This window comes from Corticium candelabrum, chromosome 3 (assembly GCF_963422355.1).
Source record: "Corticium candelabrum chromosome 3, ooCorCand1.1, whole genome shotgun sequence".
Classification (NCBI taxonomy): Eukaryota; Metazoa; Porifera; class Homoscleromorpha; order Homosclerophorida; family Plakinidae; genus Corticium; species Corticium candelabrum.
In genome coordinates this window covers 3,892,498-3,908,843 of record NC_085087.1, presented here as the reverse complement: position 1 = coordinate 3,908,843, position 16,346 = coordinate 3,892,498, and the positions used below count along the sequence as shown (strand labels likewise).

Below are 16,346 nucleotides of genomic sequence, written 5' to 3'. Positions count from 1 at the left end.
CAAGTTGCTACTACCAATACAACCGTGTCCAACACGTAGAGACAGCTGAAGGACATAAACAAATATTATTTCTGTAGTAAATGAGTTTCTTAATTACATACAAAATTGCTTAGGAGTTATTTTGCATGTTGTGATTCGTTGATCACTCTTCTTCTGGTTATGCACTGCAGCTACGTAGACAAAAGATGTTTATATATGCGTGTTTTGACTATTCAGTGCTTTTCTATATATAACTGTTGAGACTTGCACAAGGCCAGTTAAAATAACTAATTAAGAATAAGCACAGCATTTTAGTGCAATACGTCTTTGTCTTTGCTTGAATATAAATGCTATGGTGTTATTTTATGTTATTGCTTCTAGATGTGACGTTTGCTAGCCATATATATATCTGCTTAAAATACTTCTTCTATTCCATTATATTTATTGCAACATCTATCTCTTGTAAACAACGCCCTATATAGCTAAAAAATAGACGTTCTGTGAAAACTGTAAAAACTGATTCTTACCATCATCTGGTAAACAGCTAGAGTACAAACTACTAAAAGTGCTGCATGTACAATTAGCAATCAAATCTGTTACTTAAGCATCATCAGTGTATCGTACTGGCTTGCACAACGTCCCCGTACTACTGTACATGTACTTTTTAAATTGTCTACAAAGTTTAAAATATCGATCAGCAGTACATGTTTACTCTCGGTTCCGGTTAGAGTATGCGCATGCTCGCAACTACGCCAACGCTTGGCACGTGTTATACTGCAGTACCGTTGCGTGTACTCGCGCAAAAATGGCATGAATGAAGCCTCGTTTTATATGGTCGTTAGATTGAAACGGATGATCGCGATCTGATGATGTTATACGGAATGAAGATGCCACAGTCTGTTCACCATTGCTGGTAAGTCAATAACTACGTTCTTTTTATTACGTTCATTACTCCCCTTGCAAATCGACAGGCGCAACGAGAAAAGACTAAATCACTAAGTTAGCGCTTAGTCAAACAGCAAAACACAACAAGCGTGCAATTTGTACATTGCTTGTTATTCCGTCACGTGACTTAACCTTACATCACAACTTCATACTGTGGAACATGATGGGCAGGCTGTTGCATCTTGCCAACACCATAGACGCTCGATTCCTGCATTCTGATTTCTGATCTTGGATTTCCTCCTCCTGCCATGAACTTGAATGCAGCAGATATGTATATATTGGCACTGGACTGACTCATTACAGTATCATGATCAGATCTTATATCTTCTGTAGTTTCTACGTGTGAAGGTCTGGACTCTGTAGATGCTCTTCTGCCTTTAAACCCCCAGAGAACAAGAGAGACAATCACGACTATGATGACAGGCGGAGCAGCAATTGCAGCTATGACTCCCGACGACAATCCACCTACAGTTAGAAGGTAATACAACATTCGTTTCAATATTTATATTCAACCTACAATAATTCATGAATAATATTTTCTGAATGTCACTGGTTGGAGACAATGCTAGCTGCCAATTTATGCAATAATAATATTAATTTAATATTAATTAATTAATAGTTTAGAATTTGAATGATGCTGTTACTAACTGTGTTTGCATATTTGAATACTTACTGTGACTGGTTGTCCTACTGGACGCTTCTGTGACTGATCAGCTGCTGCATACACTTGAACCGTATAATTTGCTCCTGCCTTGAGTCCTGCTATGGTAATAGTTACAATACCATTGCTGACAGAAAAAGATGACTCGAGAACTTTCGCAGACATTAAATCTCTAACAAAGAAGCCAAGATCAGGAGCCTTTACTATCAGTGTTATGGTGTCATCAGATGTAAATACTTCTTTGGCTGCTCGTGGTTGCGAAAATGGATCTTGTACAACAAATAATGTTTATGACAGCAAACAATAGTTAACATATACAATACACAACTGCTTACAGATAGAGCTATCACAGCATGTAGAGCACGACTGTGTAGCAGAAACACTCGCACCAACACAATTCTTTGCTGCAACCTTCGTGTAGTGTGTTGCTCCATTAGTAAGACCTGGCACAGTAAACGTTCCACCCTTTTCTGACAAATCAGTATTGTTAAAGACAAATAGATTCCTTGAATACACTATCTGTGTAAACTGCTGATCTTTACTCAACATAACATTGTATTGTACAATGTCATCACCACCGTCGTCGCTGACTGTCCAGTTTAATACTATACTTGTTGTTGTTGCAAACGTATGATCACAAAACAGAACAGGCTTGTCCGGAACTACAGCAAACAAACACACCATATATATATTACAAAGTACAGATAACTACAAGTGTATTAAGATGTTACAAACACACCTGATAGTGTAGTTGCACTGGCCATTGCTGTTGTTGACCCATCATTGTTAGTTGCTTCCACCTCTACGCAATACATCGTTTTGCTCTCCAAGCCAGATATTGCGTATTGTCCTCCCTCCTGCGTAAATAGAGGATTATTTGATACCATCCAGGTTTGTGAGTCGATCGTCATAGAATCAATACATCCTTTTTTCCAGGTCACTTTGTAGTTTGCAATTTGTCCACCCTTTCTAACCACATTCCATATAACCAGCAAACGATCACTATGGCAGATACTAATAGTGTTTACAGACACATTAATAGGACCAGGAGGATCTAAAAAATACAAGAAAGTTTTGGCGTAAGTTAATGACAGATAACTTGTGACGTCACTCACCAATTACGTTAATAACTTGAGTCGCAATGTCATTCCCAAGCAAATGGTTAACATATGCTATTACCGTAGCATTCCAGCTTTTATTAACGGTAAAGATGTACTGTATGTGATTGTTCTTATTCACAATGATAGTTCCTATTGGTCTGTTGAGATTTCCGTTAGATAATGAGAAAAATACAACATTATTTTGACTCAGACGTATCTCAGTTGCAGCTGGAACTGATGACACGTTAATGACTAAAGTTCCTTGTGATTTAGATACAAGTTGATTGCTTGGAATAACAGTAAGATTGACACCATCAAAATCTAATAAATGGAACAAGACAGTTAGTCTAGTGCAGAATAAGGTAAAAACAGTATAGAATTTATACTATATATCAGTAGCTTAGTGTTGATCAATAATTACAAAATTTCATTACTTACATTGTACAGTCAAATGTGCTGATGAAGTGACTTTGTCAAATTCATTCTTAAGAACACAATCATAACGACCACTTTTGTCCCTTAAAATTGAAGTTATTCTAATTGCACTTATTCTTGAACCTGGATCCCGAGACTGCTCTTGCTGCTTTTCTACTGTCTGCATGTGACCATCATTGTTAGTAAATACCCAGCTAACAGTCGGTAAAGGCATACTCAGAGAAAAAGTGCAGTTGAATTCTACAAAGTCTGCACCCTCATTCACAGTTTGATCAACAGGAGGAGTTTCCACAGATGGAACAGCTACAATCAGCCATACAGTGATTATAAATTACAGAAATGAATGTTATCTGAACACAGTAAGTAATATGCAATCATTGGCTGACCAAATTTAATACAAATATGCAAGCCCACAAGCAGTCTATGCAATGAACTAGAAAATAAAAAGTGCATAAATTGTTATATCACGGGTTTAATATTCTTACCTTCAAATTGGCTTAACACCTCGACTGGCAAGGCTTATATCAATCTGCCCCCATGCTATTATTTTCTTAATACTGTAACTTATTTTACAGTATCAAGACTGCAAAATATTGAAGACTAATTACATAATTGAGAATGTATGCTTTATAATTCTAATAATGGATGTTATCTTAGTTACAGAATACTGAGTCAACTGCATGGTAATGAAATGTATAAAGGTCTCATAAATGATGCGTCTGTTTATTAAGGACTTATTGCTACAACATTCTTACTAATGCAAATTACTGAATTCTTATGAATATGCCTACAAGAGTTTTGTGGTAATGTAGGCACAGTCAAGCCTGCAGCAATATTGGCTGCACACTTGTCATGTACAGAACATATGAAAACAGTTTTATGATAAACTAGTATACATGGCCCGTCCTTCGTACGGACAAGATACTGTAGTGTAAAGATAGGTCTGTGGACACGTCACGTGCAATCTTTTTGTTGCGAGGTCCCGGATATGCTGAATGAATTCGAATCTTGCTCTTCGCGCTTGTTTCGACAGAAATCGACACACTCCCCGTGTAGCGCTTGCGGCAGAAAACGTGTAGGTTGGATTTGGTGCAAATGCAATCAGAATTTGGAGAGAAACGAAAGCGCTAGAAGAGTAAGTTTCGTCGGCACGAGATATTCGATTGCTCGAAGCTTTGCGAAGGATGACGATACGTACAGTCTACACAGGACTGGTGTGGGCGTGTGTTCGAATGAACTGTTATGTGTAGCGTTTGCGTCATCGAGAAATTTCACGCGTGGGTCGACCCCTCGAATTGGGACCCTGTGCATAATTTTTTTAATTTTTACGCAAACCTTCCCCTGTGCGTGCCGAGTGTGCGTGCCGATTTCGGTTGCGAACGGACAAAAGAAGTGGCCGCCAAACGCGAACACACACACACACACACACACACACAGTTTGAGCTTTATATATTAGATTACAAAACTGACAGGGTGGGGAAAAACATAATGGAGTTGAGACCTCTGTTGCTAAAGTCTGCATATATACTAATATATGTATTAGTTGCAACTATAGTATACAATGAAAATGGTAGTGCACCATCTACGTACTACAAAATGTAAAGTCATGAATTGAATAACATAATTACAAACAACTGGTTTGGATATAAGTAGATTTAAACCACTTGTGATCAGAGGAAAAGGTAGTCACTAAGTGCAATCCATTCTACCAAGTAGATGCACTACAAGTCCTATTACAAATCCCATTGAGAAATGAAAAATACGAGATCGACCACGATGTATCCAACTTTATTATGCCAAAAGTGCAGTACAGTCCGTATCAGAAATGATACCAAAGCATGTACTAACTGTACATATGACATGACACATGAATTTGTGTCTAGAGTATAGCTGGATACCGACAAAATGGCTTGGAGTTAAGGGTCTGGAAAAAGGATCAGGGGAGAAGGTTGTTCAAAGGAATGTAGAGTAACAAAGGAAACTACAAAAAAAACTATGATGAAACCCAAGACTGGATTCCAGCTGTCAAACCATCTGGATTACATATATTTATATATATATATATATATATATATATAACACATGTACACAGACCATGTAAACCTTCTACTATATCAAACACATTATTGTTAAAGTAGACTCGAGCCAGTCTCTCCCCGCCTTCGTCATTGGAGTCCCGGATTGTCAATCCTCGCTGTAGTGATTGACAATCCGGCGGGGTGGGGAGAGACTTCCTTGCTTAAGTCTAGCATTGAAGGGCTATTATCCAAGAGTGGTTACCCAGTTTCCAGTAGGCAAATGTGCCTCTAGCACATCTCTATGTACCAATTAAGGGACCAATGCAGTTTGCCTCCATCATCCACTGGACTATTTGAATCAGAAAATTTTATGACGTTCCAGTGGTACACAGATGGTACAGCAGTAACCTGAATGGTAAATCAACATCATTATGAAGTTACCTACTCCAGAGAATCCTCACTGGCAGTAAATTATTAAGTAAATGCCAACCATCAAGATAACAATGAAAACAATGAAACAGTTATAAAACAGTACTGTGCATAGCCATAGAAACTGTGTGGGCCAAGAGGGCGATGCCCCCTGTAATTTTCTGACCTCATTATACATTACTCCCAAATGCTATGCGCATATGATATGGTATTATATGTATTGGCTGATGCTGACATAAGGTACAACGATTACCAGTGAAACTTCAATTCCAGGCCATCACAACCTGAACAGTTTACAATTAGATTGAGACTGCTAATTGGATCTGACATGTTTATATATGTACAAGTACACAATTGAATCTAGCACAACAATGTGTGTATATTATGAGTTTGATTTATTGTTCAAGCAATTAAAGCTTGCTTATAATACCAACAAGAATCATTCTACCCAAATTAAACCGATTGAGTAGAGTGACATGAGCGATGACCTCTTACCATTAATCTGTTGCAATTATTTAAACATTGACGTAGATCTACAAAGTTACTACTTAATGCAATACACTATACAGCTCTTGGTACATGTTTACCACACTGCTGTCACTGTCTGAAACTTCTCGTGCTGTAAATATCATGAGAACAGTCTTAATTCCAACTTCCTACCACACGGAAAGACAATTATTGTGAAACAAGACAAGCAATGGTAAAGTCAGAGTTTGTACTAGACATATAACTATAAGCTAATAAACAATTAAGTACACTTACATTGAATAGTAAGATATCAGCTTTGTCTAGCAATTCTGAACCCAGCTTGCCGCAGCAATTGTAATCTTAATCAATGATTGTTAACAGTAATAGACATTCAGTTTAATTAAACAATAGCGTAAGTCAGAATAGGGTCTAGATGAAGACATTCCACTGTTGAGAGAATGTGTAGCTGCTGTCACAGAATTTAGTGCAGATAATTAGATTTACAAAATGTTACATTTCCAGTGCAGCTACGTGGCACTAGGCGACAATCCTAGATAGCTAGCTAGCCTAGAAGCATGTTACGGTAGTCATTCCTTGTGACTCTCCACTACTGCTCCACTTATGCCAGAAATGTGTTCACAGAAACGGTATAAGTCTCGCGCAGCCAGCTCCTCCCAAGTTCCAGTCGAAAATTATTACAGTCGAAGAGGGAAAGGGGCTGGTGCAGAGACTCCTAGCGGTGTGTCGTTGCGTCGCCGCTAAATTTTAGACAGCGACCATCCCCTTTAATGAATACGTTGTCTAGTAGCGACACAATCACAATAACGTATGTTTCGTAAGACGATGATTCGTTGCAAACGAGAGTGTCTACTGGGCACACTACTGACCTTAATCCTACCATCGACAGTTATTGCAATGGCACATATACGGTAGCATAGGCTCGAGTGCCCAATCCGAACTGTCTGAAATATCCAGAACGTGTACAGCTCAGAAAGAAAGAACACTGTTGCTAGAAATGGATTAATTAAGTTTAGTAAACAGCTAACTTCCTAGCTCTACTCACCAAACGCTATTCATTGCAAAACTATTACAGTGGATGAAGCAGTAGGCTACCTACGTAGGTAAATAAAATATTAATGATCGAGTAAATTAGAAGCAGACTTACCTGCGGGAATGTAGACTCGATCCAGTCTCTCTAGCGAGGATGATGAATACCGGATACCTTTGTGCAGTGGCACATACATGTATGGACACAGAATACACAATTCCTTTGTAGCCTCTAAGCATGTCGTGTACCCGGATAGTCTACTCAAGTTTTGCAGCTATAATAGTGAGGGATAATTATAATTATAGTTATATATAAACGTTGGTATATATAGCTAGGTCAGGTTTTTGATACTTCTGTTGTTTGGTGATTGCTGTTACCTAGTAATAGATCTATGAGAGTATTTGTCTTTGTTTCAGTAAAAAAATTGCAAGAATTGATTTTTTCTACACTATGTGCCTCTCGTGTATATGTCAAAGTACAACCTTTAATATAGTGCTAAAGGCAACATAACATAGCTCCTGCTATGTAAACTATTTATTTTAATGTGTACAAATATTTAATATCTAAGGTTCATCCTGCATGGTTGTGTTCCATGTACACAATTATCCACCTGGTCTTTTTCTGTAAACTCATGCAAAATGTAGGCTTAAAATCACCTTTTTGGTGAACTAGCAGCTTACAATTATAAACTTAATTTGGTTGAAGATGAGCACATGCAGAATGTTATTCAAGAAGTTCTTTTAATTAATAGGTTAGTCAAATTAAGCGAGAGAAGGGTATATAGGAAATAAATAAATCAATTAAATAACAATTTGTGCAAAAGAACAAAAAAACTTGCTGTTTCTTTATGCATGGTGATGTATGTATATAGTTGTTTGTGTTCAGAAGAGTGAAGATGCAATCATGGACACAGCAATATAATATAGACTTTCATATGTGGCAAATTGTCTCATCTATAAGATGTAGACAAATCTGCATGTGCCTATCAATGTTACAAAAATTAAATATCACTCTGATATTTCTGCTATTTAATTAATGTTTTCTGTTGTGTTTTTAGCCCAAGTTAAGTTTGTGGTCTCTCCATCAGGTATTGTGTACATCCCACCAACTAACAGTTCAGTAAAAACTGTGAGATGTACAACAAATGTCACTGCCAATATCAAATGGGTGCACAGCCTATTTAATGATTTGGATCTAACGACTTTCAGTATTATTCAAGAGAACAGCACTTCTAGTATCATGATTGTGTACCAAAGTCTAGCTGACGCCAATACAGCAGTCCTTGGTACTCTGCTAACTGGCTCTATTGTGTGTCAAGCAGGAACAACAAACAGTACTCGCCTCTCGTTTAGACAGGAAGGTGAGGAAATGTTCAATCAACATTGTTTATTTCTAAATACAGTAACATGTTCTACAGTATCAGTTAGCCTCGAACCAGACCTCTTGCGCCGTCGTGCCTGGTTCCCGTATAACAGGACAACGCCGGAGAGAGTCTGGGATCATACCGCCTACTTTCTTCATCTAGTGTCACTCCACGTCATGTAAGTGTCACCCCACGTCACCAACGTCGACACTTTCATGCTCTTAGTTAATTATGAAGCTATCCTTCCATCAAAGTTATGCCAGCTGTGATACGGAAGAAGATTCATTCACACAATCCTGAGCTCGATTCACGTTATCTGAAGCTGTGTCTCATGAGGTCCAATGTGATTCGATCAGCAGTCTTAGAAGCTTGGAATAGGGATGCACTAGGCGCCTCTCTATTACTGTGATAGGCTATGAGAATTAAAAACATGAATCGGGAAGCTCGTGTACGATTCGGGAATATCTGGAGCTCGGCAGTGCGTGCCGTCAAACACGCTGTTGACTAGGACTTCCGCTCTAGAGTCTCTTGGAGAGGAAGTCCTCTCTCCCAGAGAGTTGGCAAATACGTAGAGCTTGCGTAGAGGCAGGATACCAACATTGAAAGGAAACAAGTAGAGTACGAATGGAAGGTCAAGTCAGTTTCAAGACATTCTGTGTGACACATGAGAATAACTATTAGACTAATCCTCCTAGTAGCCTGAGGCTTGGTGACAATTTGATCATTTAATGGCATAAACGGTAAGTGGTATGATCCCATGGAGACCCTCTCCGGCGTTGCGTCGCGAAAGGGTCTGGTACGAGGCTAGTATCAATGACTAACTAACAACAACTCCATCACCTAGTCTAGAGAAATTGAGCCATGTCAAAGTTCTTTCTTATGAATTTATCATCATAATTTATTAATGTTTGCAATGATTTTAACATGGACTGTATTGAGATTAAGGCAAGTAGGCAATGACCATAGACTATTAGAAGTAAATTCACAATGGGAAAAATTGTGTGTGTGTGTGTGTGTGCGTGCGTGCGTGTGTGTGTGTGGGCGTGTGCATGACTGCATGCATGTATCTGTGCACACACACACAGACACACAACAACAACAACAATAACAACAGCAACATAAAATATCAAACCATTGAAACATAATCATAAGCACAGATACCAACCTCCTAGCCTAAATTTAAAACTGCTGCTGTTTACTCCTCCTGCATGGCAGTGCACACGAGATATAGCCAGTAAGGCAGCACGTATCAAATCCATCTCAACAAATTGTTCTGTTAAATACATTGTACTTTCCCTATCAGACACTCTGGTGATGTTGAAGCGATTTTCATCCAACTTCCCATGTCTGCCATCACTAACCCAGCTGATGTCAGCCGCCTTATCAGTCTTGCATACGATTGTCTTTCCTGGCAGTGGGTGTGGTGGATAATAGACAATACCCGAGGGTGCTTCGACAAACTTCAAAAGTCCTACAAACAACAACAAGACAATGACTTTGCACAAGATTCAAGTGATTCGACAGCAAACAATCTTCATTACCCACATGAATGTATGACCAAGAGCGTCATGTACTATGGGCTTAAGGTAGGTGCTAGCCCCAGTTTTGAGGGCGTGGTTCGTTAAAACTATTATTGCATTCACAGGCCTTTCACTTTTTGCACCAAATCATTAGAATGACTTTTGCAAACAAACACGCCCATCAAAAGTAGGCGTGGTTAGCAGACTATGTCAGAGCCGTGTTGGTTTCGCTTTACATTTCTGTTTGCCAAGGTTTCGCCTCAACTTCCAAATGTTACTCTTACTGCAGGTTGATACCATGCCATTGTCTACTCCAGATACAAGCAAGCAGAGCCGTATATAGAGAGTCTAGTTCAAAGAATCCACTTTGTCCGGAAAGATGGGGCTAACGGGTCTGGGTAATTCAAAGAGACTGTCAGAGTGTCTCATGGTAGGATAGCTTGTCGGGCGAAAGAACAGGCAACTGTGAAAATTAGATGCAAATCGTGCGATCGTGAGACATGCCCAGAAATAGTGAGTCTCACAACAAAATCGTAAGAGTTGAGAGGTCTGATTTACTATTTAATCTCGGGTTGTTTGAGAATCAAGCGGTCCTAAAACATCTTAGTTTTGATAAGCCATGAGAGTAAAGACATAAACGTGGCACTGCCAGCGGTTCCTTGAGGTCGCAAACCATAGACTTCTCATCGTATTGACAACTAGAGAGCTGAAAGGAGCGTAGATGATCTTGTGTGTCGCAATTTGCTGTTGTCAGTAAAAGACACATTCCTCTAAATAGCTCGTGCAATACAATTTCTTATAATTAGCTGTCTCCGAGTATGTAATTATTGAAAATTTATAATAAACCTACATTTAGTGTTGAATTATTTTTGAACGTATAACTATGATGTCACATGTTCAGCTATATTTATGAGCCTTCCACTTTTGAGATCCACGCGAGGATCTTCAAGGCTTGGTATGACAAAGTTACATTGTACAAATATTGGTTACCATAAAGGGCCTACTTAGAAATAATTATCAATCCAGAAGGCGTCTTTATTAGAACCTCAGTGCCAGACTGCTTTTGCTGCCTTTCCTACAACTCTCAACTCTCACAATTTCTTCGTGAGACTCACGATTAGCGGGCATGTCTCGCAATCTCACGATTTCTCACGATTGCCAGTCCTTTTTCCCGACTAGCCTACCGTGAGGCACGCTGACAGTCGCTTTGTGTAGCCCTGTCTTTCTGGAAATAGTGGATTATTTGAACTAGACTCTCGTAGACGGCTCTGCTTGCTTGTATCTGGACTATCCGGGTGAGGTATGCAGTAAAAGTAACGTTTGGAAGTCCGAGGATAAATTTTGGCACGCGCACAAAAAGGTAAAGAAAGCGGGGTCAACACATATGGTAGGCCTGAGTTGACATATGCTGCTAACTATGCCTACTTTAGACATATTTAATAGGCGTGGTCATTAGAAAAGACCGTCTCACGATTTGGTGTAAAGAAAAGTTGAAAGTCTGTTCCTAGATAATTATTATTCCTCTGCATGGTACGTTAGTAGGGGGCTCCTAGCTCCACAGATCCCTTCCATCAGCATCGGGAAACAGACACTGTATTGCATTACTTGTAATATTACACACAAGCACTTCAGTGTGTATGACTGAGACTCTAATATATTCTGTTAGGTGGCGCCAAAAATAATTATTATTGCGTCATTGCCAAAAGCATCTTACTTAATTAAATCCTCCAAATTCAACTTGGACACAGATGACGCCTTGCCTTACAGGTGGTGCCTTGCCTAGAAGGGCCTAGATGTGTGATTTAGCATGTATAGCATTGTAACATTCAACAGCAGAACCTATTCCCATCCACATGGGCTTTGCAAATTCAGACCACATTGGAATTCTGAGACTGATTTGAGGTTAAGTATTGCTCATGAAATCTGCCAAATGCAAATTGGAAATGTCTTGAAAAGATGTTAAAATGGCCTGTTGATGAGTGGCATGATATGGGATGAAGCAGGGATAAGAATTTTGAATTCAAACAGTTATCTGCGAAAGGTGGTACAAAGTCGTTGAGATTAGTGAAGCTCTACTGACACATTGATTATTCTGTCCATACTTATGTCTACCCTCTGTTTGCCTCTGTCTGTCTGTCTGTCTGTCTGTCTGTCTGTCATTGGGTCTGTCTTTGTCTGTTTGGCTGTCAGTGGGTCTATCTTTGTCTGTCTGTCTGTGTGTTTGTCAGTCTCCGTCTTTCTGTCAGTGTGTCTGTCTTCGTCTGTCTGTCTGTGTGTTTGTCTGCCTGTCTGTCTGTCTGTCTGTGTGTTTGTCAGTTTCTATGTCTTTCTGTGTGCGTGTTTGTCTGTCTGTCTGTCTGTCTGCCTGCCTGCCTGCCTGCCTACCTCCCCTCCCGTCCGTCTACTTCATTTTTCAACATTGAAATCTACCTCCCAATCTAAACATTTCCTTCTTAGCAATAGATCTACAGAAACCAGCCCTAAACTACTGAACATCTGTCTACCTCATTTCCCATCAACATACCAGCCTGCATACCAAACTCAAAACACTAAAACATCACAAATATTTTTAGTACACAAAACTAAACAACAGGACATTCCATTCCCAACGCATCCGCCAACACACAACCACCGAACTCCCCGTCGACTCTCCACTCTCGCGCTTCACATGCCGCTGCCAACCATCCACTTCACAACAGTCCCTAACGCGCGCTCCAAGGCAATACCAGCCGACCACAAGCGTGTCAACAACAGACTGAGGATGACATAGACCTTCACACCACGCACACTGGCTGGGAGCACTCTATGAATCAGTCTCAACAATTTTTTACAACAAAAAGCAACCAGACAGGCGAGAAGATGGTGAAACCGCATATTGTCTGAATGTCTGAGCAATGAATGTCAATCTAAGTCCCACCATCCTTGTCAAGTTGTGGTTCTTGACACGTACGTAGACTACAACTCGATGAACGCACCTGCAGTCGCGTGGAAACGCAAACAGACATTGAGAACAAGAAGCAGAGAAACAAGTCGGGCTGATGGCATTTGGCGTGAAACGGTAACACCTGAAAATTGTGTTACTTATTGTAACTTGTTACTCAAATTGTGTTGTTTACATTGATTTGAGCATAATGGCTTCTGACAGTAGATGTGGTGTGTACTTCTGGTTCCATTTCCAATTTTCTGATTGTTGCATCGAGTTGCACTTGTATGGCATTACTCGTTGTCATTTTCCTCGCAGCAATTTTTGGTTTAATGGAGTCTATGTCTGCATTCAACCTGTTGTGATAGATCAACACACTTCTTGTTAGAGAGAATCTAATTTTGAGAAGGACTGACAACAATGACATGCAGTTATTCTTATCTGGTTATGGGCTTTATCAAGCCAAAGTTTTTGTAATTGCCATAGCTGCTTGTGAGAAATTGTTAAGCCAATTTGTTGACAATAACTTTTGGCACCGTTTTTATTAGAGCAATAGCATTTGTAATCTGGATCTGCATAACATGTAGCATGCAGTATATTGTGATATAACAATCAATTGTCAACTGACTGCATACATATTCTGTACTAGGTCATAACTGTTGCATAATTCCATTCAAATTTTCAAACCAAAGTAGGGAATATCTCCTGAGTGAACCCCACTCATAGGCACATTGTGGTAGGTGTCGGAGAGGGTGGATATTCATAGTTGACAATTCAAGCCCTAAAAGAGCTACATAGTGAGATCAACTGTTGGATGTATAAACTAATGATTGTTATCTTACCATAAAGTATTCCAAATTGATTGCAAAAAACGTCCAAACGTTTAAATGTTTGTTCGGCATGTGATGGTGTAATGCTAGTCATGGACAGCTGATGCATTGCTGACACTAGCACTGCAAAAATAGAGGTCTTGATTTAGAACACCTCTCATAACAGGTAGACCATAGTAAAGATGAAGTGATCGGAATTCGCTGGCTGAAATTAACGATAGCATCTATCAAAGTCAACTGATTACAGGATTTTGAACACCGTTACCTTTCCAGTTTGTCCAGTCCTTTATAGATCTAGGTATCTGTTGAGGAAGTCTGGCATTGAAATAGACAACAAACGGCTATCTACTAATGCTAGCTAAAACAGTTTATCACATGACTATAGCAGCTGACCATGCACTGATATAACATCAATATGACAGAATTTGACCGGTTGACTCAAAATTTCATTTTGCTTATATACCCACAACCCAAACAGTGTGCGCATTACACCTAAAAGCACTGAGTGCATCCAGTCTATGAAGCAAAATTTTATTAAGTCCAGTGACTGAATTCTTGCCAATGCACACACACCTTTTATTCCTTCACTCTAATATACAGAACAATGGTACGTTTATTAGTTGTGTTATTTTTTAGTTAGCAATCAACATACTGGTTGTTAGTCTTCATAGGCTTTCTTTGCATGTTGACGAAAGTCTTTGTTGTTCCGTAAACAGATTATGTTATTGTAGGTCCAATATCTGTGTAGATGGTTTGTTGGGTTTGTAGTTCCTGATTGTAAGCTGTAAAGGCAGGACATTTCTTCATTGTATTGCTTCATATTGGAAAGCAAAGCTCTTGTTGGTTAATCGCAAAATATCAACATTAGCTTTGCTCGGCATAGCTTCTTCCCATATGGACTGTCAAAGTATTCGCTTGAATAAACACATGTTACAGAAACGAGAAGATTTTTAACCATGCAATTCACATGTGCCACTTGTGTTTTTCAAGTTGAACTAACTCTTCAAGCATTGGCTTTAAAAGCCAGTGCACTGATGGCCTCACAGGTAAATACCACAAACCGCATATCAGAGTGTTTTTGATGAAAAATCTAGAAGACCAAATGAATTACGTTAGTGTCGAGGTCTGAAAGGTGTATTTGTACTTGCCTTGAATGTAGTGGCAACTCATTTACAGTTAGATACACTAGCGAAATAGACTGAGATGATGACTTAAAGACACTAACTCCATCTGTATGTAGTGTTAGAGTGATGCTTCATGGAGTAGAAAAGTCCGGATCAGACTTTGATAGTTGACGATAAATTGGACCTGATGTCACATCTCGGCTATCTGGAAATTTGACTCTTCTTTGATAGGTGGCGGCCAGTTGGTCACATAAAGACTTTTCTAACCAAGAGATGTCAAAATTAAAATTTAAAAGAAATATTTATAGTTGGCTTGAAGATGGCGTATACCTGTAAATAGTTGACGAAGAGTATCTGCTATTTGAACTGTCATAAACTGGTGCACAGGTAATGTCACTACTATGCAAGTTGGATTTGTGCATGGGCATGTATCGTTGTTAATACTTCATGACAACGCTTCTGTACTTTAAAGAAGAAGACCAATTGCATTGATGCATCTTGAATGGTTAGTGCCATGTGTATTATAGTAACCCTTACAAAGAGGTGAATCCTTGCGTTTTACAGGAAAATGAGCAGCTACCAGATGTAATAATTCAGATGTAGCTTTTGTAGTCAGCTTATGTTTCAGCACAAACGACCTCATTAGCAGTGCACTTGATTCAACTGTCATCTGGCACTCCGGATAAATGCTTTCATTAAATTCGTTTGCTTCAGAGTCCATGCTGTTTGTTTCAAAATTCAAAAAACATTCATGTCACTAGCATGAATGTTGTTTTCATTATCATCTTTATCTGCTTCTTCATCATTGTGGTCTTGATCATTGTCATCTTGATCTGCTAAAAACAAACCTGGTTTATGCATTTTCAAGCATCAGACTTGTAATATTTACTTTACATGTAAGCAAGCATTGTGTGTGTGTGTGTGTGTGTGTGTGTGTGTGTGTGTGTGTGTGTGTGTGTGTGTGTGTGTGTGTGTGTTTGTGAGTGTGTGTTTGTTTGTTTGTTTGTGTGTGTGTGTGTGTGTGTGTGTGTGTGTGTGTGTGTGTGTAAGTGTGAGTATGTCTGTCTGTTTGTCTGTCTGTCTGCCTGTCTGTCTGTCTGTATGTCTGTTTGTCTGTCTATCTGTCTGCCTGTCTGTCTGTCTGTCTGTCTGTCTGTCTGTCTGTCTGTCTGTCTGTCTGTCTGTCTGTCTGTCTGTCTGTCTGTCTGTCTGTCTGTCTGTCTTTCTGTCTGTCTGTCTGTCTGTCTGTCTGTCTTTCTGTCTGTCTGTCTGTCTGTCTGTCTTTCTGTCTGTCTGTCTGTCTGTCTGTCTGTCTGTCTGTCTTTCTGTTCGTCTGTGTGTGTGTGCACGCCTGCACGCACTTGCATGTAGCTGTCTGCTTAGAATACTTGATAGTGGTTCTTTTACAAGTACAATATTTAAGCTGCAACTACACTTCAAAGTTAGGTTTCATATCAATTTCTTGATTAGTTGTGTCTGACAAGTCGTCATCTGAAATGGCTG

General features: G+C 39.4%; 1 protein-coding gene across 1 annotated transcript in view; it reads right to left on the bottom strand.

The window, feature by feature from the left end:
* Window positions 1–1,567: 1,567 nt before the first annotated feature.
* The window catches only part of LOC134177627 (receptor-type tyrosine-protein phosphatase F-like), a 15,486-nt gene continuing 707 nt past the window's right edge, over window positions 1,568–16,346 (bottom strand). The window contains exons 2-13 of the mRNA XM_062644403.1: window positions 12,596–12,769; window positions 12,491–12,515; window positions 9,612–9,917; window positions 7,201–7,257; window positions 6,330–6,394; window positions 6,155–6,223; window positions 5,471–5,546; window positions 3,124–3,423; window positions 2,701–3,006; window positions 2,325–2,639; window positions 1,921–2,247; window positions 1,568–1,854 (exon numbers count right to left, since the gene is read on the bottom strand). Of these exons, the coding sequence (XP_062500387.1) occupies window positions 1,568–1,854; window positions 1,921–2,247; window positions 2,325–2,639; window positions 2,701–3,006; window positions 3,124–3,423; window positions 5,471–5,546; window positions 6,155–6,223; window positions 6,330–6,394; window positions 7,201–7,257; window positions 9,612–9,917; window positions 12,491–12,515; window positions 12,596–12,769 (2,307 nt within the window). The remainder of the gene's footprint in view (window positions 1,855–1,920; window positions 2,248–2,324; window positions 2,640–2,700; window positions 3,007–3,123; window positions 3,424–5,470; window positions 5,547–6,154; window positions 6,224–6,329; window positions 6,395–7,200; window positions 7,258–9,611; window positions 9,918–12,490; window positions 12,516–12,595; window positions 12,770–16,346) is intronic.